The 26,213-nt window shown below is 46.2% G+C and overlaps 2 protein-coding genes across 2 annotated transcripts in view; both read left to right on the top strand.

The window, feature by feature from the left end:
• The window catches only part of Arhgef4 (Rho guanine nucleotide exchange factor 4), a 61,197-nt gene that overhangs the window by 29,446 nt on the left and 5,538 nt on the right, over positions 1-26,213 (top strand). Inside the window, exons 2-8 of the mRNA XM_090342994.1 lie at positions 12,023-12,162; positions 20,678-20,857; positions 21,534-21,710; positions 21,785-21,964; positions 22,779-23,011; positions 23,248-23,377; positions 25,807-25,938. Coding sequence (XP_090199120.1) covers positions 12,023-12,162; positions 20,678-20,857; positions 21,534-21,710; positions 21,785-21,964; positions 22,779-23,011; positions 23,248-23,377; positions 25,807-25,938 — 1,172 coding nt within the window. The remainder of the gene's footprint in view (positions 1-12,022; positions 12,163-20,677; positions 20,858-21,533; positions 21,711-21,784; positions 21,965-22,778; positions 23,012-23,247; positions 23,378-25,806; positions 25,939-26,213) is intronic.
• Smim39 (small integral membrane protein 39) lies at positions 17,066-17,271 on the top strand. Its single transcript, XM_090343001.1, has one exon. It carries the CDS (start codon positions 17,101-17,103, stop codon positions 17,269-17,271), a length of 171 nt encoding a protein of 56 aa, XP_090199127.1. The 5' UTR covers positions 17,066-17,100.

Consider the following 26,213-nt stretch of genomic DNA (forward strand, 5'->3'; position numbering starts at 1 on the left):
CCTAAGAGCTAGTCTTGATTTCTTTGGAGTGTGAAGTTGGTCTTCTAGTGGTTAGAAACCAAGGAAAATCTGTTCAGGTACTCAAGAATAGCACATCAAGAAAGAGAGACAATGAAACACTGGGGAAAAAAAGAAGGTAACAACCGCTGTAAAATTGCAGCATTAAATTGTGATTGAAGCGATGCAGCAAAGAGTAAAGGTGTTTGTCATGCCACTGTAACATCTTCAGTGATGTTCAGCGATATGGAACAGTGGTTCTAGACTGTGTCTCAACCCTGTGTGCAGGTCATACTGTTGGTCATTATAAAGTGATAAAATGAAACATCATTAACTCTCATTGTGCCCAGCTGAATAGTTTGTCCCCATGCTTGGTATCAGTAGATGCCAGAGAGGAAGAATTGTCCCGGTGCTCAATATACCTCCCTTGGCTTCTCTTTTCTCCTATATCTTACTCTGCGTTTTCCCATTCTCTCGTATCTCTCTTTATCTTCAAATGTTTTTATTAGCATGTACTAGTTGTACAAAGGAATTTTATTCTGACATTTCCATACCTGCATATAATATAATTCAATTATAATTACTTCCTCTATTCCCCTTACCACCCCCTCTTTGACCCCATGGGTTTTATTGTGTCATTTTCAGAGTACATATAGTATACTTCAAATTATGTTCACAAGCCTACTACCCTCACTTATCCTTCTAACCTCTCACTGTGATTCTCTATCCAATACCCAAATAGTCCCATTTTTTTTTTTGCTAGTCGTGGGGCTTGAGCTCAGGGCCTGAGCACTGTCCTTGGACTTTCTCAAGGCTAGAGCTCTACCACGTGAGCCACAGCACCACTTCCAGCATTTTTTCTATGTATGTGGTACCGAGGAATTCAAACCGGGTCTTCGTGCATGCTAGGCAAGCATTCTCCCACTAGGCCAAACTCCCGCCCTCCCCCAGTTTTACATTCATGTCCTCTCCATTTGAGGTCTAGATTCCTCATATAAGAGAAAATCTGCACTACTTGTCTCCCTGTATCTGGCTTATTTTGCTGAACAAGATGATGCCCACTCCCATCCATTTTCCTAGCAATGACATCATTCCATCTTCTTTATGGATGAAGCGTACTTCACTGTATACACAGATCATATTTTGTTTATACAGCTATCCACTGAAAGGCACCAAGGCTGATTCCACTGTACTGAATAGCACTGCGGTGTACATGGGTATGTGGGTGTGTTTGTTGTATGCCAACTCCTATTCCTTGAGTTATGTCCAAGAGTGGTAAAGCAGGATAATATAATGGTTCTTTTTTTTTTCATTTTTTGAGGAGTCTCCACACTCATTTCCTCACTGCCTGCATGAATTTATTACCATCAACAGTGTATGAAGGCTTCATTTTCCCTGTATTCTCACCACCATTTGTTGTTGTCAATTTCCTTAGTAATACTATTCTCAGGAAGTGGAAATAGAACCCTGTATAGTTTTCTTTGTTTTCTTTGTGGCTAAGGCTGTTGAATATTTCATCATACATGTATTGTCCATTTATATTTAGTCTTTTGAGAACTATTCAATTCATTTGCCTAGTAAATGGTTAGATTATTTGTTTTAGTGTTTAATAGTTTTAGTTCTTTACACATGTTAATCCTCTATCAGATGAATAGCTGGCAAAATTTTCTCCTGCTCTGTGGATTGTTTCTTCAACTCTGATGATACTTTCTTTGCTGAAAAGAAGCTTTTAAAATTAATAAATCTCATTTGTGAACTCTTGGTCTTATTTCCTAAGCATTTGGAGCCACAGAAAGTTTTGGCCAGGGGTAGGAATGAGGCTTAGTGAGTAGAGTACTTGCCTAGCACTCTGAGGCTCTGGTTTGATTCCTTGGTACCACATGAACAAAAATAAATAAAAAAATTGGGTTTTTTTGTTCATTCAATAAATATTTATTCAGCATCTTTCTGAATACCAGGCAGTATGAAAGAACAACTGTTTTTTTTGTTTTGTTTTATTTTTTTTTGCCAATCATGGGGACTGAACTCAGGGCCTGAGCACTGTCCTTGGGTTTTCTCAAGGCTAGAACTCTACCACTTGAGCCATAGCACCACTTTCAGCTTTTTTCTAGGTATATCGTACCAAGGAATTGAACCCAGGTCTTCGTACATGCACTGTTACCACTAGGCCAAATTTCTGGCCCAGAATAATTGTTGTTTTTTTTTTAAAGAGAATCTTTGCCTAGTCCTATATTTTGATGTATTTGCTCTACATTTTGAAATGTTTTCCTCTACTGGTCTCAAAGTTCCAAGTCTTAGATTAAGACTAAGGTCTTTGATCATTTTGAATTCACTTTTGTACACAGTGAGAGACCTTCTACATGTGCATATTGTTTTCCTAACATCATTTATTAAACAGACTGTCTTTTCTTCAATGTTTAGCTCCTTTGCCAAGAAGATCAGATGGGTAAAGCTATGTGGGCTTACTTCTGGGCTCTCTATTCTATTCCACTGGTTTATATGTCTTTTTCTGCAAGTTGCCACACCATTTTGTGACTAGGTTTTGTAGTATAATTTTGTCAATATCCTCTTAGATTGCATTTGTTATTCTGGTTCTCTTATTTTTCCATATGAATTTTAGGAGGCTTTTTTTTTCACTCTGTGAAAAATGTCATTAGGGTTTTAATGGGGATTGTATCGAATCTGCAGATCACTTTTAATAATACAGCCATTTTTTACAACTTTTTTTTGTCCAGTCCTGGGGCTTGAACTCGGGGCCTGAGCACTGCCCTTGGGCTTCCTCAAGGATAGCACTCTACTACTTGAGCCACAGCACCACTTTTAGCTTTTTCTGCGTATGTGGTACCAAGGAATCAAACCCAGGTCTTCGTGCAAGCTAGGCAAGCACTGTACCACTAAGCCAAACTCCCAGCCCCACAACATTAATTTTAGCAATCCCTGAACATGAGAGATCATTCCATCTTCTACTATTTTCTTCAATTTTACGGTTTTCATTGCAAATGTCTTTCACCTTTTTAGTTGTTTATTCCTATAGGATTTGGGGTTTGGTTTTTCTTTTTCTGTTGTTTTGCTTGCGTGTGTGTGTGTGTGTGTGTGTGTGTGTGTGTGTGTGTAGTTTTCTTTCTTCTTTTTTTTTTTTTTGGTCAGTCATGGGGCTTGACCTCAGAGCCTACATACTGTCCCTGAGCTCTTTTGGTCAAGGCTAGTGATCTACTACTTTGAGCCACAACACCACTTAAGTTTTCTCATGGTTGGAGTCTCATAGACTATCCTGCTGGAGCTGACTTTGAACCATAATCCTCAGATCTCAGACTCCTCAGTAGCTGGGAGTACAGGTGTGAGCCAGTAGCACCTGGCTGCAAGGTATTTTAGACTGTGGTAAACAGGATTGTTTTCCTGATTTATTTCTCAGTTTTCTCATTGGTATAAAAAAGAAGCTACTGTTTTATGTATGTTGATTTTCTTTCTTTTTTCATTTTGGGTCCTAGAGTTTGAATTTAGAGTCCTACATTTGCTTGACTTACTTACTTGGCCAATTCTCTGACACAAGCCATGACTCCAACCCAGATTTTTGCTGGCTAGTTTGGAGATAGTCTTCTTTTAATTATCTTTAAGTACTTGTGCAAAGGGAATTAAATTCAATATGTCTGTTTGTGAGTATAGTACATCTTGATCCATGTATCAATGTCACCATTTCATCATTGGACTTTCCCTCCTGGGTAGGCTTCAAGCTGGAATTTTCCTATACTCCTAGCTATTCAGGATGAATAGGTATGAATCACCAGAACGTAGCTCTGTGTTGATTTTCTATGCTGTTTCTTTGCTGACAGTCTTTATCACATCTAAGAGTATTCTGGTGGAGCCCATAGGGTCTTTTAAGAACCCCAAATAGATATAACCAAAAGAGATCCTAATATTTTAGCACCCTACCTTTCTACCGCACCCCCGAGTTATTCAGGGGAGTGTTCAGCCCATGAACACAGGAAGTTTATGGGAAATATTTTGACAAGGGGACAAAAATGACCTTGGGCAAATTTGCTTCATTTCTATAAAGAGTGCATGTATTGGAAGAGACAATGTCAGAGTTGATAAGAAAAGGAACCGAGAGGAAGAAAAGCAGCATTCAGTTTCTGGGACCGCTGCATGCTTTCATGGCTGTTTAGCACTTCTTCTCCCTGAAGTGAAGACTTTAAGCACACATCTAAATGCCAATCACTTTTGAGAGTATCACATTCAATTAGCATTCGCATTCGTGGTTTCTGTGGCTTCTATCAAAACTGGTTACTTCAGACTGATCAGGAGCAGAGAGGGAAACAAGGCCATGGAGCAGATTCATTTGCTGTGGCATATTATCCACAGGGCCACATGAAGGCCTTTGACTCTCACGTTGTGAAATGGAGCCTTTGAGCTTTAAAGTGGAGACTTACCACACAATCAGTTACATCTTACCAAGGATTGCTTGCAGAAGAGGACAGAGTTTCAACTGGGGCCACCAGCTGAAGGCTCCTATGTCACTCCAGGGAGTGACCCAAGTTTGGTTGTGACAAACCCTGACTCAAGCTGTACCATGTGATCCATGCCTTTTATAATGGCTAATTGAAAATAAGCATCTCTCAGATTTGCTTGCCCAGACTGGCTTTGCTTATTTCTTATTTAAAATGTTATTGTTGTTGCTTTGCTTAGAGTTTTAGGAGGTACACTGTGATAATTCAATGCATGCATAAAAAGGGGAATGATCAGATCAAGGTAGTTTTTTTCTTTTTTGTTTTTATCAGTTGCGGGGCTTGAACTCCGGGTCTGGGCATTGTCCCTGAGCTCTTCCGCTCAAGGATACTGCCCTACCCCTTGAGCCACAGCACCACTTCTGGTTTTCTAGTGGTTAACTGGAGATAAGAGTCTCACGTTCTTTAGTGCCCAGTCTGGCACTACTCAGGGTCCTGAGTAGCCAGGATTACAGGTGTGAACCACTAAGCCCAGCTCAGGGTAGTTTTGATCACCAATATTATTGTACTTTTGTCAATACTGTTGAATGAGTATGTGAGAGTTTATTTGTGGTTTCTGTGTTCTAGTCCCTAATTCTATATGTCGACTCTGGTTTATGCTAGTAGCATACTGTTTTGATTATTTTGGTTCTGTAGTAAAGCAGAAAATATGGACCATTCTTTTTATTCTTTTTTTCAAGATTATTTGGGCTACTAGGGTCCCTTGAGATTCCATATGAATAATACTGGAATTTTAAAACTTTTTCACAGTGTTCATTACAAGTTCACAAAGCTAAAACTGATTTTTGTAAACTACATTTGTCATACTTGCTAGTCTTCTGTTCTGTCACTTGAACTATAACTCCAGCCTGCCCTTCCACCCTTTTTATCTTTTGTTTTAGTTATTTGTTCAGGTAGTCTCATGCTTTGTCCACAGTCTTCCTACCGATACCTTTTGTATAACTTGGATACATCTTGGGCATACTACGAAACACAACTTATTTCCTGAGGCTAGCTTCAAACCGCTATCATTATTATCTCTACCTACCAAGTAGCTGGAAGGACATGCATAAGCCACTAGGCCTAAGTTTCATTATGGTGTTCAGTGGTAGTAGAGAAAGTAAGCCTATTTGTCTCATTCTCAATCTTAAACAAAAACTCTCAGTATCTCATCAAGTATAAACATTTTGTATAACTTTAACATATTGAGGAGCTTCCCCTCTTCCTAATTTACTGTGTTTATATCATGGAAAAATTTTGAATTTCATATGCACATTTCCTGCATGGATTGAAATGGCCATGGTTTTTCTTTAGTCTATTAATACGATATGTTCTTTGGATTCATTTTGGTATGGTGAACCATCCATTCATTCGAGAAATAAACCACACAAGGCACAATATACAGCCCTCCTAATATGCTATTAAACTTGATTTGTCAGCATTATGTTGAGGATTGCTGACTGTCTGCATAGGGGCTGTTTTTAGTCTAGTACTGCTGTAGTTTCTTTGTCTGGTCTTGTTATTAGAATGATATTGTATTGAGATGAGTTAGGAAGTACCTTTCCTCCTACATTTTGCAAAAGACTTTGAAAAGAATTGATATTTATTCCTTGGTTGAATTTACTACAATGAAAGAATTTCTCTGGTCCTCGGCTTTGCTTTCTTTGAAGGTGTTGATTATTTGTGCAGCCTTCTTATTAACTGTGGATCTACTTAAATTTTATATATCTTGGTAGAAATTTTGGTAGAAATTTTCAGTTTCATCTAATTTAGCTAATATGTGGTTATACAATGTACAACAAAACTTAGGCCTTAAAATACCCCCCAAAAAATGTTTTTTATGCAGGCACCAGTGGCTCACGTCTGTAATCGTAGCTACTCAGGATGCTGAGATCTGAGGATCACAGTTCAAAGCCAGCCAGGGTACAAAAAGTCCATAAAACTCTTATCTTCATATAACCACCGGAAAACCCACCGGAAGTGGTGCTATGGCTCCGTGAGATAGAGTACTAGCCTTGAGCAGAAGAGCTCAGGGAAAAGTGCCTAGGACCAGAGTTCAAGCCCCATGACCAACAAAAAGAAAAAAGAAAAAAGAAAGGAAAAAGAAAAAGAAATTGTTTTCCATTTTACTTTTATATTTCATGGTATTATAGTTTAAACTCAGATTCTTGCACTTTTTCCTTTGGTTTATCCCTTGTCACTGTTATTGATTTGAGTATGTTAGTCAGCAGTTTTTTTAAAAAAACAGAGTAAAATATAATGTACACAACAACTTGGATTACTCTCAAGAGCTGCATGGAAAAAGCCAACTCATTATTACATAATGAGAAGTGGCATGGTGGTTCAACATGATAGAGCACTAGTATTGAGCTGAAGTGCTCAGGGACAGCACCCAGGCCCAGAGTTCAAGCCCCACAACCGCCAAAAGAAAAGTGGGGGTGGGGGAATGAATAAATAACTAAATTAATTAAATTTTAAAAAGATCTCCCTACTGTCTACCTAATTGGGAAATAAATGGCATAGAACTGTATGGAGAACTGGGTGTATGGTGATACCTACAATGCCAACACTCAGGAGGCTAAGGCATGAGGCTAGGGGTTACAAGTTTGAGGTCAGCTTAAACTAAATAGCAAGATTTAAAAAAATAAACTAAGCAAACAGAAAAACTATACACACACATTGTACCAATGATAGTTCCCTGGCTAGAGTCACATACAATATACAATTGGGAGGAAATAATTTAACACCCTATAGCCCAACAATTAAGTGTGTGTATGTGTGTGTGTGTTTGGTTTGTGTGTGTGTGTGTTGTGTGTGTGTGTATGTGTTTTTTGGGATTTTTTTTTGCCAGGTCTGGGGCTTTATCTCAGGGCCTGAGCACTGTGCTTGGGCTTTTTTCTACCACTTGAGCCACAGCACCACTTCCAGCTTTTTCTATGTGTGTGGCACCAAGGAATTGAACCCAGGGCTTCATGCATGCTAAGCAAGCATACTACCAGTAGGCCATGCTCCCGGCCCTGATTGATTTTTTTATTATTGAGTTTTTAAATTACCTTTAAGCAATTGTACAGAGGGTTCAGCATGTTATTTATGAGTACAGTGCATCTTGATCATGTTGCCCCTTGCGTCATTCTCCCTCATTTCTCCTAACCCTCCCTAGGCCATAGATTTTCCTTGTATGCCTTGAATTGGCTGCATTTTCTCACCCTTCCTCTCTGCATTTGTCTACTTCTCCTTCATCTCATATCCACCCAGCACCTCAGGTAAAAGATGTTTTTAATGTCATCAAGGAGAAGGATGATACTTTGATGATCTTTGGTGGATCATTTTATTTTAGATGCTTCTTAGGGTTATATTTTGTTAGAGAGAGAAATAAAGAGAGAGCGAGAGTCAGAGTCTTTGTCTCTAATCACATATGGTGTCTTCATGTGAGACTATAACATCTCTTGCATTTGCCTTTAAAACCATCTAGTGGGCCAGGGGCCAGTGGCTCAACCCAGCTACTCAGGAAGCTGAAATCAGAGGATCAAGGCTCACAGCCAGCGAAGGCAATAAAGTCAACATTCTTAGCTCCCATTAACCAGTACCAAAAACCAAACAAAAACCCCAAAGGCAGAAGTGGAGCTGTGGCTCACGTGGTATAATGCTAGCCTTGAGCAAAGAATGCTTAAAGACAGCGCTCAGACCCTGAAATGGAGTCCCAGGCCCCGTTACCCACCCCCCCCCCAAATAAATCTAGTAGAGAGAGGAATTAGATGATAAAACAAAATTGGCAGCCACGTGCAGTGGCCCACGCTTGTAATATCCTAGCTACTCAGGAAGCTGAGATCTGAGGATCAAGGTTCAAAGCCAACCTGGGCACAAATCAACCTGAGGCTCTTATCTCCAATTAACCTCTAGAAAATGGGAAGTGGGACTTGGCTCAAGGGTAGGGCAGTGGCCTTGAGCTGAAGAGCTCAGGGACAGTGTCCAGGTCAAGTTCAAGCCCCATGACCCCCCCCCAAAAAAAGTGTCCAAATGTTGAGAATTGTTGAAGCTAGATAATGCTATATATGTTTTTAAAATATTTTTCTCCCTGTATACTCACCTGAAGCATTCTATAATAGAAACACTTTTATAACATAAATAAAATGATGAGGATTCCTGGAGAGTGTTGGCTGTGTACAGTCTTGGGACCAGGGGCTTTGGCTCCTACTGGAAAGCTGGCCTTAACCATAGCTGCTGGGCTGGAGACTGAGGATTTCCTCCCTTTGTTGTCTGGGGTGTCTGTCTAGGTGCAGTTGTACATATGAAGCTGCTGTATGGCTAAATCTCCTATCTGTTCACGGAAGTATCTGTTCTCTCCATTTTGTATGGTTATTCATGTCTAGACACTATTCTTCCATCTGTTTGTTCATTTTACTTCATTTTATTTTTATTTTTCAGCTTGTTACATTTTATTAACATCACTTAGCTGTGAAACATGACTTCATCATGACAAATCTATATATGCACACAGTGCACCTTGATTAGACTCATCCTGTCCATCTCTCTTCTCTTCCCTCCCCAGTCCCAAAGCAATAGAAAACTTTCTTTTTCTAGTCTCACACATATACATAAGGTTTTGACCATAACCACTCTATCACTTAACACTGATTGGATATGGATATCAGTGAATGGTACACAGTTACTACCTTCAAGAAGTTCACAGTCAGGGTGGAGTGCTTGCCTAGCATGCACGAAGACCCGGGTTCGATTCCTCGGTACCACATACATAGAAAAAAGCTGGAAGTGGTGCTGAGGCTCAAGTGGTAGAGCTCTAGCCTTCAGAAAGTTCAAGGACAGTGCTCAGGACCTGAGCTCAAGCCTAGGACTGGAGATAGTCAAGAAATACAATGCATTGAGGCTATAGGGAAGGTGGAGGCAGCTTCAAAGCCATGAGTGTGGCTTCGAACAAGGCTGACCCACAGGAACAGATACCTGGTATTTGTCTCCTATCCTGGACAATCTGCCTTTTTTGAAGCCAACTGATTAAAGCCTTAATTTCATCTGCAACAAGGTTCCTTGTTATCAAATAACATAAAGTCCCAGGCTCTGGGGATAAGATTACTTCACCTTTCCAGAATAGTATTCTGCATCCACAAGAAGCAGATGCAAATTCAACTATGTGCAAACTTGACTGAAGGCTAGCGCAGATATGATAGACCTATGAAAAAGGATTATGGAGTCTATAAGTAATACTGAGTGAAATCATTCTATCCATGTGAGGAAAAAAATGAAGCTGGATTCCTATCTCACACCACACACACACACACACACACACACACACACACACACACACACACACACACACACAAACACACCATTTGCAGGTGAGTTCAATAAAGTTATTAAAAGATAACATAAGGAATATATTTGTATTTTTGAGATAGGAGAGCACTTCCTAAACATATGGACAATATGTAAACAATATAGAACAAAATTATATTAAAATGAAGAACTCCTATTTATCAAATGTTACCTTAAAGATAATGACAAGATAATCCACAAACTGGCAGACGATAATGGTGATCTGTATGTGTGACAGACAAGCCAGAACAGAGGAGAATGTGTGTGTGTGTGTGTGTGTGTGTGTGTGTGTGTGTGTGAGATAGGAATCCAACTTCATCTTTTTCCACCTTCAAACTCAATTTTACATCAATAATATGTTACAGATAATAAAGCTAATAGAAAAATGGTTAAAACTCATAGACAGTTCACATTAAAGAAAACTTAAATGACCCATAAATATAGATGAGATGTTCAACTCGTTAGTAATTACCAATAAAAATTATACCCACAGTAAGATACCGTTTTATGCCTATCAGCCTCACAATATATGTTGATCGGGCTAGTTTCATAAGATGGCTAGGATGTGGAGCAGTGGGGCACACCCACTACTGCTGGGAGCCTTCATTAGCAGAATAGCCATTCAGTCCACCCCAAACCTAGGTAGGACACCCTCACATGTCTGCAGGCTGGGGGATGAAGTCATACTGGGAGATGTTTTCTCCCTAAGTGGGCAAAATTCTAAGCTTTTATGATGTTTTTTGTTTGTTTGGTTTGGGTTTTGTATTTTGTCAGTCCTGGGGTTTGAACTCAGGGCCTGGGCACTGTCCTTGGGCTTTCTCAAGGCTAGCACTCTACCGCTTGAGCCACAGCACCACTCCCAGCTTTTTCTGTGTATTTGATACCAAGGAATTGAACCCAGGGCTTTGTGCATGCTAGGCAAGCACTTTACCACTAGGCCACACTCCTAGCCCCTGATGACAGCTTTTGATGCACCCAAGAGCCACATTCCAAGAGTAACACACAGTGTCTCTATATATGCTCTTAAACTTTCACTGGTGCCAGAGAGAAATTCGGAGAACATTATATAAAAACTCCTTAGGATGTCAAGGAGAAAGTAGATAAATACTATCTGGAAGGAACTCCTGGCTGTGCACCCCAGACAATTTGACAGTCATCAACAGCAAGGAAATGGCTGCCAGGCAGCTGCGCCACCCAGAGGCTCCAAGGTGGAATAATCACAAAGACTTTCATGGCCTCACAAGCAGCTCAGGAAAAAGGGCCTTTCAGAAGGGAATAGTCATTGGATGGCTCCATTTTCATAAGATCCAAACTCAGAAGACACATGCTAAAACAAAGACAAGCGCAGGGATGAGTTGCAGCATACAGAGAGGATTGGATGGAGCTGGAGTTATGTAGACAGCAAGAACTCTAAGCTTATGTTGTTTTTCTTAAGTGTACCAGCAAGGCTCATCCCTTTAACTGTCAAGCTCTACTTGCATGTATATGTTGTATATTTTGTCTGAATATATGCAGATAAGCACATATGTAGTTGTTCCTTGGTATACATGATTGATAGCAGAAGCCTCTGTGGATACCAAAGTCCATTAAATGATCAAATTTTATAAAATGCTATCACTTTGCATTGTACTGATATAGACTGCTTGTTTTTGTTCATTTGTTTTGGGTGTAACACTCAAAACTTTAGGCTTTCAAGTGGCACAGCCTCCCTCCTCCAATATATTTTAAATCACCTCTAGAGTGCTTAATACAACGTAGGTGTGAGGTAATAGTTGTTACAGTGTATCACTTGGGAGATTTCAAGAAAGGGTCTGTACATGATTAATACCAACAGTTTGCTTTCAGCATTTCTAATCTAAAGATTGGTAGGCACAGATATAGAGCCCTTGATGCAGCATTTTCCATTGTATGGTTCTTTTTAAAATGGTCCCATTTTTAAAAGGCTTTCTCTAACTGGCATATCGGTAAGTGGTTTCTAAGAGAAATAAGTTGGAGGCTTTGGGCTTTGTGTCTGCTGTGTTGTGGCAGGAGCTGAGTGCTAGAGGACTTGTTGCTGGGATGGGTTGCTTGTATGTACTTGCAAGGATGGTTTGAGAAACCAGCTCCAGAGCTTTCTCTACCCTCCCACACAGGGAGCATTTGCCCTAAAAGCAAATGTGTTCCCTCTTCTACTGTGTCACACCCATTCCCCTTTCTACCTTTTTGTCTTTTTTCAGGGATGCCTGATGGAGCCCTGGACCCAGCCATTCGAACTGAGGAGGTGGGCAGTGAGGAAGACCTGTATGAGGACTTGCATGGCTCTGGACACCACTACAGCCATCCTGGTGGGGGTGGCGAACAGCTGGCCATCAACGAGGTACGGTCAAGACCATGCAGGTGGATGGAGGATTCAGCCTTGGGTGTAAGGGTGACCCGAGAGACTCACCGCAGCCCTGATGTGCAGAGCTGGTCCAGGCACTTGTGAGGCAGGAGGCATATGGCAGGTTTCAATGAAGAGCGAGCACTCTACAGTGAGGTGTTGAAAGCAGATTATGTCCAATAGAAGACCTGCCCTGTGCCTTCCTGGGGTCATATAGGATGCTGGGCCATCTTGCAGGGCACAGCCCACTGCAGCGGTCCTGCTGGAGAGGCAGGGCAGGCCTTTCCAGTCACTTCAACCCTGACTGCCCAACAAACCACTGGGGCAGAGGAAGGACAAGGCAAGGAAAAGCAGACAGCCCTCCTGGGGAAACCACAGGCAAAGTCCTGCTGTTGCTATGACGACTGTGTGCCCGTGATCATTTTCTGCTGTGCCCTATCAAAGTAAAAGAAATGAGAGATAAATCTCGTCTGGGCAGAACTTGTTCCTATAACAAATTCTCCTTTTGCAGGAGAGAATTTTTGGGAGAGAATTTTTAAAAGTTTTTTTATACTTTTCGATTGACGTATGATTGTGTATATTTATTTATATGGCACATTTATCGTTTGTGACTGTAAATGTGTACAGTGTGTAGAGATCAAATGGTGGGTACTGGCATGTGCCCGTCACTTCAAACATTTGCCATTTCTTTGTGTGAGAACATGCAAAGACCTCTCAGCTAGCGATGCTGAACTGTTTTGAATTGACATCATGGGGTGCCCTGTGGTGGCATAAGGCATTAGAAATGATTCCTGCTGTCCAGCCGCAGCCCTGTACCCGCTAATCATCCTCTCCTGTTTTCTCAGCTCTCTTAGTTTGGAGGGAGTGGTAGAACACAATGGCTGCTAGCCAGTGTTCAGTACAAACAGGTGCCATGGCAACCCCTCATTTCCCCTGGCCCTGGGCCTCTGGGAAGCTTCTGCTTCATTAGAAACAGGGCTGCATGCAGCATATAGACCTTGCCTCCACTGAAGAGGATGGATCCACTTCGGAAATCACAGCCTTATTGCAAATAGAATTCACAGAATTCACCTTTGTCTTGAAGACTTAGTCTGCTCACCTCCATCCTGGGTTTAGCCTCAGGAAGTGAAGTATGCGCAGAAGAGCCTGACACACATGCAGGGTGAAGGGCACTCAGCAAGTATCCCTCTAGCTTAGCTGTGATGCAGGATGGCCACGATACTGCTGGGCCCTGTCTGGAATAAGGAGCGCAGGCTGGTGTGGGGTGGGTTCTCAGGAAAGATAATGAAGTAGTCATTAAAAGCCCTCTGAGGATCCAGGGAGTTGGGCATTGCCTGATTGGCCTTCTACGATGCATTGACATGGCTTTTTACATTTGTAGTGGTATATCTCCTTTTAACAATGAAATTTTGAACTATCCTGTGTTGCTTCTGGTGCAGAGGTGATTGGAGGGGGGTAGGGGGAGAGCAGTCTTTAGGTTCTTGACCTGTGTGGTTCATTCAGAGACTCTGGATTCAAAGACTTGCTCGGGATTTGGAGGTTGCTTGGTCGGCCTTATACGTACAGCACTTATCCTACCACCAGGAGGTGCTGCATACCAGTGGAGACAGGGAGTCCTCGAGGGCATCCCTTCTGGTGATTCTGTGGGACTCAAGGACAGAGACTAGCTTCTTACAGAGGTGGCACGCCACCTTCATGCTAGCCACAAGCACATCTGGATTCTGATACAGAAAGGCCAAGAAACTGGGCTGTGAAAGAAGCAGGTAGAAGGGCGGGTGAGGTGTGAGGGCTGCCTTTCTGGATCTAGTCATCCCTAGCTCATCATGGGGTACAGGTTGACAGAGGATTCACTGGGCCCAGCTTGTCCTGGGAAATTCAAGAGTGTGTGTTATGATCTGCTAGTAGAGACAGTAAATAGACCCTCCTTCCCAGACACTCTAAATCACGTAAGAAATGAGTCAGTCTGCTGGCCTCCTCCTCCCCCTGCCCTCATTGTGAACTCAGTGTGACCAAGCTGGGAGTCAATGTGCGCTTCACACCTAGAGATCACTGAAGCAATAAATGCCAGAAAATCATCCATACTCAGTAATATTTGGCTTACCATAAAATTCCAGATTCACTTGTATTTTCTAAAACTTCTTCTATTAATTGTTATTATAAAAGTGATGTACAAGGATTACCAAGTCAGGTAATGAGTACATTTCTTTTGGGACAATGTCACTCCTTCCTTCACTCCCAGTTTTTCCCTTCCATCCCTGCCCACAAGTTGTACAATTCATTTTCAATATAGTGGGATGTCTTGTTCTATGCTCTGACACCTTCTTTTTCATGTTGGCCATAAGAGAGAGGAGAGCACTTCTTAGTTTCCTCAGAAGAAAGGATCATACAAAGATAGAACCAAGAGACAGTCAGAGACAGAAAGGCAAAGACAGAGACAGGTACAAAGACACCAAGAATGAGAACATGCCCATACATGAAGGTTGTGGCTGTGTTGTATGCATTTGTATGCAACATGCATATAAAATTCATATACTGAGCCAGTTGCTGGAGGGTCACTCTTGAAATCCTAGCTACCTAGGGGGTTGAAATCTAAATATCTCCATTCAAAGCCAGCCCAGGCAGCAAAGTTTGTGAGACTCATCCCCAGTTAATCACCAAAAAGCTGGAAGTAGAGTGTGCAGCTCAAGTGATAGAGTGGTAGCTTAGGACAAAAAAAAAGCTCTGGGACATACTCCGGTTCTGAATTGAAGCCCCAGTTCTAGCACAGACACACACAAAATTTAAAATTTAAAAATTTGAAATTCAGCACACATGTACTGAATGCTAGCTGTAGACGCAGAAGTGTGGAAGACCCAATTCTGCCTGCACAGAGTTGCCACCAGTGAGTGTGGCTAAGTGTGGAGGGGGGGTTGGGGGGAGGGGGAAGGGAGCGGGAGTTAGTAGGGGAAACCTGTTCTGTTCTTGTGGCATGAGGAGCAGAAGGCAGACAGTCTTGTCTGTATTTCTTACATATGCCTAGACTAGTGACTCTTTAGACCCTAGATTATCCTTATGTACGTACCCAAGTGCCCCTTTCCTCCACCATCATCTTGCCCAGCCCCCTCCCCAGATGCCCAGACTTGGGCCTCGGCCTGCCTGTCCCTTCACTTGCCCAGTTCACATGGAATGGGCCTAAAGCCATCCTCAGCCCAAGACCTTTTCTTTGAAAAGTTGAGGTGGAAAGGAGGAAGTATCCTGTCCATGAGCCTTGGGAAGACATTCCTTTTCCACCCAACCCACCAGTCCCACCCTTGTCCCGTGGTCACTGGCATCTGTGTATGCCATGATCAGCAGAGGCAGCCAGGCTGCAGAGGGGCAGAGGGTACTGCTATGGGTGGCAGCCTGGCTTGTATATGTCAGTCCATGGCTGGAGCCTCCTCTTGTTTCCATCTACTCCCCATGTAGCTCTGAGGGTTCTAAGTACGAGTCCTCCATCTGTGTACCTCCACATACAGGGAATGGTAAGACCCTAAAAAGGCTTCCAGATTGTTCTGCTGAGAACAAGTGAAGACAATAGACAGATAGGAATGGGAAGCCATGGATTGTGTTGTCCAAGCTGCACTTCTATACCTAAAAGGGAGTCCCATCAATTATGAGGCCGGTACAATGTTACCGCTGCTAGGCAGTGAACTCTGCAGGGGTCTCCAGGGGAGCCCAGATCACAGGTCTTTCTCATTCCTGTTCCCCAAGCTGCCCTGCTGCCGTGGGATGGAGGAAAAGCTCACAGCTAGACCTGGAATAGCAGCACACAGGGTGTGGGGTGCTCAGTGGCCCAAGGCCACATAGCATCTGCTCCCTTTTCTTGCTGCTCCCAAGCCACAGGTGTACAATGAAATACTGACTCCAGCCAGGGCTTCCTAACCACGCCCTCTTTGAGAACATACCAGTCTCAGAGGAGTGCTGAGATTTAGCGGGTAACAGTCTTGAGATGCTTCCTGAAACCAAAAAATGCCTCTTGAGAGCTTGGGGAAGCCAACCCCCAAGGGTGCCTAGGTTTTCCTGCAGAAATGAGCAGGTGGAAGAAATTCCCAAGTAGATGGGCCAGGCTGAACCTGCAGATGTGAGAGAAGCACGCATACACTCACACATACATGCACTGATCCATGTACACACAGGTGTCCACACGCCGGCACAAACATACCCATGGATAACACACAGGTAATACACACACGCACACACACACAGGCACCAATCCACACACATACAGGTGCCCACACATCTGTACAAACACACACATGGATAACACACACACACACACACAAGCTCATGCACGTTGAAACCACTCACCTATCTGCAGGCACCCATCTATACACAACTGCACATAGACCTAGCCCCTCCACACATCGGTATACACATCTCCACATGCATGCACACACACACACACAGACCTACCCCTTCCACACATCGATGCACACACCTCCATGTTTACACACGAGCATACAGATCTAGTCCCTCCACACATCAGTGCACATTAGTGCATGCCTCCATATGTCCCCCACCTCCCCGCCCCCCTCTGCTGGCGTACACTGGGCCCTCGGGTCTTCCTCATAGCGTCAGTCTGTAAGGTGGGCGTGGTTCTGGCACACCGTGGTACACTCAGTGCAGTCAGCCCAAGGTGTGCGTCGCCACCCGGTCTTCAGCCTGTCCTGCCACACTTCCGCCCCCCTCACCCGACGTGCGCTCGGCCCTCCTCCCGCCCCACCATCCCCCGCCCCGCGCTCTCCGCCGCGGTGGCCGGGATCCGGGCCCGGAGACGCCGCGCGCGCGGGCGGGCTGTGCGGGAGGAGCCGCCGGCACAACGAGCACAGACAGCTCCGCCCCTCCCCGGGCGCTGCGGGCTGCCGGCCCTGCGCCGCGGGATTCCGGGCCTCTCGGAGCCCCGGGGAGCCGGGCGTCATGGCCAAGGGCCCCCAGCCCAGACGCGGCCCTGCGACGCCCGGAAGCGCCCTGCGCGCCCTGCTGCGCTGCAACCTGCCCCCCGGCGCGCAGCGAGTGGTGGTCTCCGCCGTGCTGGTGCTCCTAGTCCTCGTCAACGTCGTGCTGATCTTCCTGCTGGCCTTCCGCTGAGCGAGCAGGGACCGCGCCGCGCCCAGCCGGGTGAGTGACACCCGCTGGGCGATCCAGAGGGTCCCGCTGGGGTGAATGGCACCCGCTGGGCCCCCCAGTCGCCAGCTCCCACGGCCTCCGCGCCGCATCCGGGACGAGCCTCTTACCATCCGCGCGCTCATTTTCTGGCTTTAGGGTGGCCCCAGGGGTACCAGGGCGTCCCTGGCTGAGGGGCGTGGTAGCCCACATGTCAGAGGTCCATCCATCTATGGTCTGTGCTGGGGAGGGAAGGGGCCAAGATGGCGCTTCTCCGTGTAACTGAGGACGCAGACACGGGGGTGCCTGGCTGGCTGCGGGTCTGGACCGCAGGATGAGCAGCGGATCGGGACATGTACTTGGGTGGTTGGTGGAGCGAAGGCTATGTGGGACGCCCGGGCACTTCTGCCCACAACCTCAGCTGCAATTGCTTTTCCCATTTTAGGCCCTAAAATAAATAGTGCCAATCAGCACTCCAAGGGCCGCTGCACCTGACAGCACCAGGAAGCGCTCTCATGCAGATGGACCAGCGCCCTGCTGTCCTAGGGAATGCCTCTCTCCTTGCTCTCTCGGAGACAGACTGTCTTGGTGGCAACATCACAGATAGGGTTAATGTCAGGTACTCCTTAGAATGCCTCCTGTGTGTGGGTCTTCCCATAAGGAGAAGACATTAGTTACTGGAGGACACTGGTGGGAGCCACAAAGAGATCAGAAGCCTTGCTCAAGGCTGTGTGTTATCCTGGTGCTCCTGTGCTGTGCACCTTTCTGGAAACCACGAAGATGGCTAATGCCTGCTAGCACAGGCTGCCAGAGACCTAGGTAGGCTAGGCAAGAGGCTTGTTTCTAATAGTGACCAGAACCCTGGTCTTTGTGAAATCTTGTCTTTTTGCCCTGTACCTTCCAGATCTTCCCCACAGCTTCCGGGCAAACCACTTCACCCTACAGGACTGAAGGACAGAAGAAAAGGGGTGGGCACCAGACCATGGGTAGGAGGTGTTTGTTCATTGCTTGTCCAGTGGCCTGGCCACTGTCTTGAGAACCTCTTCATGCTCAAGGCTAGCACTCTACTATTTGAGCCACAGCACCACTCCTAGCTTTTTTGGAGTAGTATATTGGAGATAAAAGTCTCACAGACTTTCCTACCCAGGCTGGCTTCAAACCATGAGCCTCAGACCTCAGCTCCTGGATAGCTAGGATTATAGGGATGGGCCACTGGTACCTGGGTTAGGAGTTCTTGTTTTATTGGTTGCAGCGCTTGAAACTCAGCCTGGGCATTATCCCTGAGCCTCTTTATGCTGACACTCGAGGCACATTGCAACTTCCAGTTTTTGAGTGGTTAATTGGAGATAGTGTCACAGGGACTTTTCTGCCTAGGGTGGCTTGGAACCACAGTCTTCAGGTATCAGCCTCCAGAGTAGCTAAGATTACAGATGTGAGCACAGCTGTTTTAGTTTTATTAGTAGCAGTAGTTGGGCTTTGTTGAGTGGGGTATGTTTCCCCAGACCTGTGGACTGAGATTACAGACCCCAGGTTGACACATTTTCCCACTCACCACTAAGAGCATCACTACTTCTGTTCCTTAAACCCTTCAAGCCGTCTCATGAAGCGTGTTGGTGGGAGGTGTGTCAGGCCTGCACCTGAAGCAGGCTAGTTCCTCCTGTACCCTTTGTGGATCCTCTTGTCTCATCCTGACGGTGTGTCAGCCTAACTTACCTGCAGGCTCATCACTGTAGCTGGGAATGTGTGCAGAGTCTAGAGGCCTCCTGTCCTCAGTGGCCTCAGCACTGTTGTGTGCTAGGGCTTCTGCCTGGGTACAACCACTGCACCATGAGAGGGCACCTGGGTGGTGGGTTCCCTCATTAGGTTTGAAGCAGGTATCTCAGCCCCAGGAAATAGTAAAAACCAGATGCTGGACCTTCCTTGAACAATGGTGTTTTTTTGTTTTGTTGTGTGTGTGTGTGTGTGTGTGTGTGTGTTTTGTGTTTGTTGAACTCTGGGCCTGGGCATTGTCCCTGAGCTCTTCAGCTTAAGGCTATCACTCTATCACTTGAACCACAGTACCATTTTTTAACAGTCTTGCCTAGTCATTGTCCTCCCCAGAAGGAAGGTAAGCTCCCAGCCTGAAGAGGTTTCTGTGCTCCTGTGCTGGCCCATCCATCTCTGACCATGTGGGCATCAAGGCCTCTTAGTGCCTGGAACTGAGATGGAGGCACAGGCAGGCCCGACTGGTAGCCATGCAGGTGTAAGAATCAGCATGCACACTGCCCTGGCAGTGCCCACGGGGGAGGGAGAGTGGCTCAGAGCAAGAGAAGGTGCGGAGGGACTGTTTGAAGATGTTTATTCTTCCCCGATACTTTAGCCAGGTTTGTGCTGTGCTGAGCATCTCTAGCACTCAATTCTATCAGGGTGACATATATACAGCCCCCTCCCGCCCCCCACCCCCGCTTTTCCTGCCCTAAGGCCTTGGAGCTACTCATGGTTCCTGGTGCAGAGACAGGCCCAGGCTGCAGGCTGCAGGCTGCAGGGAAGCATATGGCAGCCAATGGGAAACAGTCCATACCACTCAGGAGAAAGGAAGTGCAGTGGAGAATACAGAGAATCATCGGCTAGGCAGAACATGCTTGGTTTAGTGACAGTGCACAAGGACAATGCAGAGGTGTCCGATACCCAGCTGGCATACTTCTTCAGATAGGAAATAAAGTAGAGGCTGAAAAGAATTTAAACACATGTGGCTTGGGACCTGGAAATCCAAGGAGGAAAGGGCTCCTCAGCTCATGTCGGGGGCGGGGGGCGGGTTCTGCTCTTGGGGCCAAGGGCATCCTGAGGCCTGTTCTACAGGGGTTCAAAAATCCTAACAATCTGATCCAGCCACAGCATTGGCAGAGCATTGTTGTACCTGGGTAAAACAGCACATAGCTGTTCTCACAGGCACTATTTATCCATAGGAAAACCCACACAGGGAATAAGCCCCCTCTCCCTCCAGCAGCCTGGCAGCCCTCCCTTCAACAGCTCTTAGAAGAGCCTGCCAGGTGGCATGTGTCCATTCCTGGACCAGCGGCACATGGCTGGTATGCTGGAAAGAAAATAAGAGGCTCATTGGGGAAGATGTTGTTGGAAAGAGAGGGAACCATGGGACAGTCAGCCAGTGTGTTCTCAGATTCTCTTTTTGTCCATCCTTGATCCTGACAGTCAGGACTCAGCCCTGTGCACAGCTCTACCCCCGAAGGGCTGCTGGCCTGGAGGAAACTCGTGTCAGCCCCTCTGGAAAGCAAGTCAGGATTCCTTCTTCCCAGGGCTGCTGTGAGCGGGACCTGGGTGTGGGGAGAGCCTCCACCTGGGGCCTGGGGCGGCCTTGACCCCACTGACCAGCCTGCTGTGGTTCTCTCTACAGCTCATCAGTGATGGCAGTGTGGTCTGTGCCGAAGCACTCTGGGACCATGTCACGATGGATGACCAGGAACTGGGCTTCAAAGCTGGGGATGTCATCGAAGTGATGGATGCCACCAACAGAGAGTGGTGGTGGGGCCGTGTTGCAGAAGGCGAGGGCTGGTTCCCAGCCAGCTTTGTGCGGGTATTGTTCCAGCCTGTGCCTCTCCCAGACTCAAGAAGAGCCTCCCGATTGTGCTTAGAAGTCTAAGCCTGGTGTTGTGGCTTATGTCTGTAGCATTTGGAGAGGATAATGCAGCCCTAGTACTACTCTATGCCAGTGCAGGGCCAGTCTGGTGACACAGCAAGTTCCAGGCTTCCCTAGAATACGTAGTAACTCTCTTTAGTGTCACTACATACATACATACATATAGATAGATATATAGATATATAGATATATAGATATATAGTGACATACTATCTAGTATTCTGTATTATGTGTGTATATGATATATGTAATATATGTGTATTATAAGCAATACATATATAACCGCAAGCGCACACCCCCAGCTGTGGCTCTAGACAGCCAGCATGAGCAGATTATGGCCAGATTTTTAGTCTGTGGCAGCCTCACACACAGTGGTTAAAGGAACCCGGGCTTGCCCAAGGAGAGCAGAGTGGTGTGGGGATTTCACTGACAGCTCCTGTGGTCACCAGACAGGAAGGGCCTGTCCCCATCACATGAGTGTGATCTGCAGGAAGCTTCTAGACATGTCCTTGGCCACTGTCTGTCCTCTGAGGCTTGGGTCCCCACAGACACTGCAGTGTACAGTGACTCTCTTGAGGGTGTGGGATCATGACCGGCCTTGCTTTGGCTGCAGCTACGAGTCAACCAGGATGAGCCAGTGGATGATGAGGCCCCGCGGGCCGGGGATGGCAAGATGGAGGATGGTGCAGTGGACGCACAGAGCAGCAAGGACCAGATGCGGACCAATGTCATCAAGGAGATCCTCAGCACAGAGCGGGACTACATCAAACACCTGCGGGACATCTGTGAGGTGAGGGGAGCTGGAGTGGGAGGGGGGCGGTGTATGTCAGGACCTGGAGAGCGCTGACCAAGCCCCGTCCCCAGGGCTACATCAGGCAGTGTCGCAAGCGTGCAGACATGTTCAGTGAGGAGCAGCTGCATACCATCTTCGGGAACATCGAGGAGATCTACCGCTGCCAGAAGGCATTCGTGAAGGCCCTGGAGCAGAAGTTCAACAGGGAGCGCCCTCACCTCAGTGAGCTGGGCGCCTGCTTCCTGGAGCACGTGAGTACCGCTCCCCGCCTTCATCTCCAAGTCAGGCTGCTCTGTGCCTATCTCTGCAGGGCACTGCACTATGCCCAGTGTTATTTTGAGCCAGGCTCCCTGCTCTAGACAGGCAGCCTGTTACTCACTTCCCACAAGCTTCCAGACCCTGACCTCTCACCTAGCTCCCACACTACACGTGTGGGTAGCATCTCTGCTAAGTGGAATGGAACCAGTGAAGGCAAGCAGGGGAGCCGGGCCTCAGCAGGGGAAGGATTCCCTCTGGATAGTGGAGGGCAACACCCCTAGGACTGTTGTTCACAGCAGATCCCCAGGTTCCTAACACAGGGGGCAAGCTGGCATCGGTACAGTGACCACCTGCATCCACTGCAAATGCTGGTGGCATTCAGTAGGAGCCACTGACTGGGCTAGATGGCTTCTAGTCTAGAACTGCTTCCAGCCTCACCTGACAAGGGATTCGCCCCTCCCTCTCCCACAATAGCCTTTGGAGTTGAATAAACGTTGCCTCTCCCTTCCATTCCTAGGGCTCTCCAGCAGCCTGGATAGCTTCCTGATTAGCACAATTTTGATTACATTCAAAAGTCTGATAGAGTATCTCCTAAAGGCACTGCTGAGAAAGCTGGGTAACAACAGGAGGGGAGAACACACGTTCTCACAGGTTTTTCCGAGACGATTCCACATAGTCTACGTGCCAGTGAAGTAGGTGGACAGAGCCCACCTCCTGAAGGACATGCCTAGGCAATTGGCCTATCTGAGGTTCGGTCACTTATCCAGGGCTGTGGGACATAACACTGACCTCCAGCTCTGTTCCCAGCAAGCAGACTTCCAGATCTACTCAGAGTACTGCAACAACCATCCCAATGCCTGCGTGGAGCTTTCCCGACTCACCAAGCTCAGCAAGTATGTATACTTCTTTGAGGCCTGCCGACTGCTGCAAAAGATGATTGACATCTCCCTAGATGGCTTCTTGCTGACCCCGGTGCAGAAGATCTGCAAGTACCCCCTGCAACTGGCCGAGCTGCTCAAGTACACACATCCGCAGCACAGGTAGGAGGGTGAGTCTGGGAGGAACCAGAGGCTCTGCACACCTCCAGGTGCTAGCTGTTGGAGATCTTACAATGTGCTGGGCACTACTATCTGTGAGTCACAAAGGCAATAGCATAGGGTAGAACAAGGCCTATTTTAAGAGGCAATGAATAGTACACAGCTACAGGACGAGGTAGCTGCAGGAAATTCCTCTGCTCTCTGGCTAGCAGCACTATTCTGTCTCTCCTCTGCCACAGGGACTTCAAGGATGTCGAAGCTGCCTTGCATGCCATGAAGAATGTGGCCCAGCTCATCAACGAACGGAAAAGGAGACTTGAAAACATTGATAAGATTGCTCAATGGCAGAGCTCCATAGAGGACTGGGAGGTGAGAGGCCCAACGGCCCAGGAAATACATTAGAAGCCCTTGGTCCAACATTGTGCTTATTCCCTCAAAAGTCCAGGCCAGGGCAGAGCCTGGTAGTGCCTATGTTCCTGGGAAGTGTGTAAAAGCACCAGTGGTAGGAAAACAGGTTCTCTTGCATGGGTGGCCCTTGGAGCTGTCCTTCTACTGTGGAATTGCACTCTTCTCCCTGGAGCCACCAGCCCAGGGGAAGCCAAGACTTGAGCTGCAGTTCAGGTGTTTTGTTTTGGGTTTTTTTTTTTTTTCCCCAGTTCTGGGCTTAGGCTCAGGGCCTGAGCTTTGTCCTTGGGTTTTCTCAAGGCTCTACCACTTGAGCCACAGAACCACTTCTACCGTTTTTTTTTTTTCCTATGTATTTGGTACTGATGAATCGAACCTGGGTCTTCGTGCATGCTAGGCAAGAGCACTCTACCAGTAGGCCAAACTCCGGCCCCATGTGGGCCTTGAACTTAGGGCCTGAGCACTGTCCTTGGAATTTTTCTCAAGGCCAGAGCTCTACCACTTGAGCCACAGCACCACTTCCAGCTTTTTTCTATGTATGTGGTTCCGAGGAATTGAACCCAGGCCTTTGTGCATGCTAGCCAAGCACTCTACCACTAGGCCAAATTCCCTGCTCAGTTCAGGTGGTTTTTTTAAAGTGATTGTCTTTCCTTGCCAAGGAGGTTTTGCTCATTTCTAGGACTTCCAACAGTTGGGTTTAGGACTCATTTTCTGGCATTTACACCCCCATATATCTTTCCATCTTGCCTTCTAAAGACACACCAAGGCTTCAACTGATTATATTCTTTCTGCTTTACCAGTCTGTCTCCTTCTGAGGCTTTGAGACTCATGAGGGCTCCTCACCCAATAGTCCAAGACATACATTGTCAACTGTGTCTAAAAATTACCCAAAAACCAATCAGAATTCAGCCCTAGAAAATTAAATCTAGGCTAGCTGCCAGTAGTTCATGCTTGTAATCCCTACTTCGGAATACTTACTACTACCACTATTCAGTAGGCTGGGATCTGAGCTTCTCAGTTCAAAGCCAGCCTAGGCCGATGAAATCCAACTCTTTTGTTTTGTTGTTAGGTTTTTGTTTTTGTTGGTTGGTCCTGGGGCTTAAACTCAGGGCCTGGGTGCTGTCCATTAGCCCTTGAGCTTAAGGTGAGTACTCTACCACTTGAGCCACAATACCCTGGTTTTTTCAGGGTATTTAATGGGAGTCTCAGGGACTTTCCTGCACAAGGCTGGCTAAAACCCAAGATTCTCAGACCTCAGCCTCCTAAGTAGCTAGGATTACAGGCGTGAGCCACAGGCAAGCAGCTGGTTGTTATCTCCAATTAACCAGCAGAAAGCCAGAAGTGGGGGAAATTGCTCAAGTGGCAGAACACCAGCCTTGAGCAAAAAGGCGGAGTTCAGACCCTGTTACTGGTTTATGTATGCAGAGTTGGGGGGGTGGGTACTGTAAATTCCTAGGCTCCACCTTTGTACTGAATTGGAATCTCTGAGGCAGTGGTGTGGTGAGGAGTTCCGAGGCCCAGCTCTGGCTAAGGACCCATACAGGATTAGTCACCCCAAATTAGATGGCTGCCAACTGCTCCTGTTATGGTTTTCTTCTTCAAGCAGAAACCAGGAGGCAAAATTTGGTCCGAAAGTTTGAAGCATGGATGATAAACTTCAAGAATTAAATCCACTTGGCTGAAGAGGTGAATTCTAATCAAGCCTAATTTTTCTCTAGGGCAGCACTAGCTAATCAAAAGGTCATAGAGGGGCCAGGAGTTTGGCCTAGTGGTAGAGTGCTTGCCTAGCATGCACAAAGACCCAGGTTTGATTCCTCCGTACCACATTTAAAAAAAAAAAAAAAAAAAGCCAGAAGTGGTGCTGAGGCTCAAGTGATAGAGCTCTAACCTTGAGAAAGTCCAAGGGTAGGGCTCAGGCCCTGAGCTCAAGCCTAGGACTGGCAAAAAAAAAAAAGTCATAGAAACTACATTGGAAATTTTACTTTCTAGTAGTCATTTTATAAAAAGGAAAAAGAACAGATGAAGACGCATTATTTAATGCTTTCATTCAATATATCTAAAATATTTCAACTTGTAATCAATAATAGCAATGAGATATTTTACATTGTTTCATACTACTGTCTTCAAAACTCAATTGTGTGCAGAATTATTTCAATACAGATGAGCTCAAGTGTTGCCTAAGCTGTAGTGGGTCCTTCTCTGCAAGTGGTTAGAGCCCATGCCCAGACCTTGGAGGCTGAGTAACTTCCTGGACTTCAGAAACTTTGCTCCTTTCTTGGAATGGGCTGGCCTAGTGGGACTACAGTGGGACGGCCCCACCTACCCACAATGGAGGGAGGAAGTAGAACACAAGGTGGGCAGACTCACTCATGACTCTCTTTGGGGTCTCCTAGGGGGAAGATCTCTTGGTCAGGAGCTCAGAACTCATCTACTCGGGGGAGCTAACTCGTGTTACACAGCCTCAAGCTAAGAACCAGCAGAGAATGTTCTTTCTCTTTGACCACCAGCTCATCTACTGTAAGAAGGTACCATTTGCCCTGCCCTGCTGGACTGGCCTCATATACAGCAGTGAAGCAAAGAGCTGGGGCAGCAGCCTAGAGAAAGGAGCCTGAGCCTACACTAGCTGTTCCTTGTTCTGAACACTGAGATGGAATGAGATGCGGGTAGCTCTCTGCAGCATGAACTGAAAAACTGTTGGGGCAGTTCTCTGGCTAGTCCATTGCTGCAAACAGAGGCTCCCCCCTCTCAGTCTGACTCCTACCTGCTCAAGCCTCCATTCTCCCTTGCTAGCCATGGGCTC

The sequence above is a fragment of the Megascapheus bottae genome, chromosome 12 (assembly GCF_031878675.1).
Source record: "Megascapheus bottae isolate mThoBot1 chromosome 12, mThoBot2.hap1, whole genome shotgun sequence".
Taxonomy (NCBI): domain Eukaryota; kingdom Metazoa; phylum Chordata; class Mammalia; order Rodentia; family Geomyidae; genus Megascapheus; species Megascapheus bottae.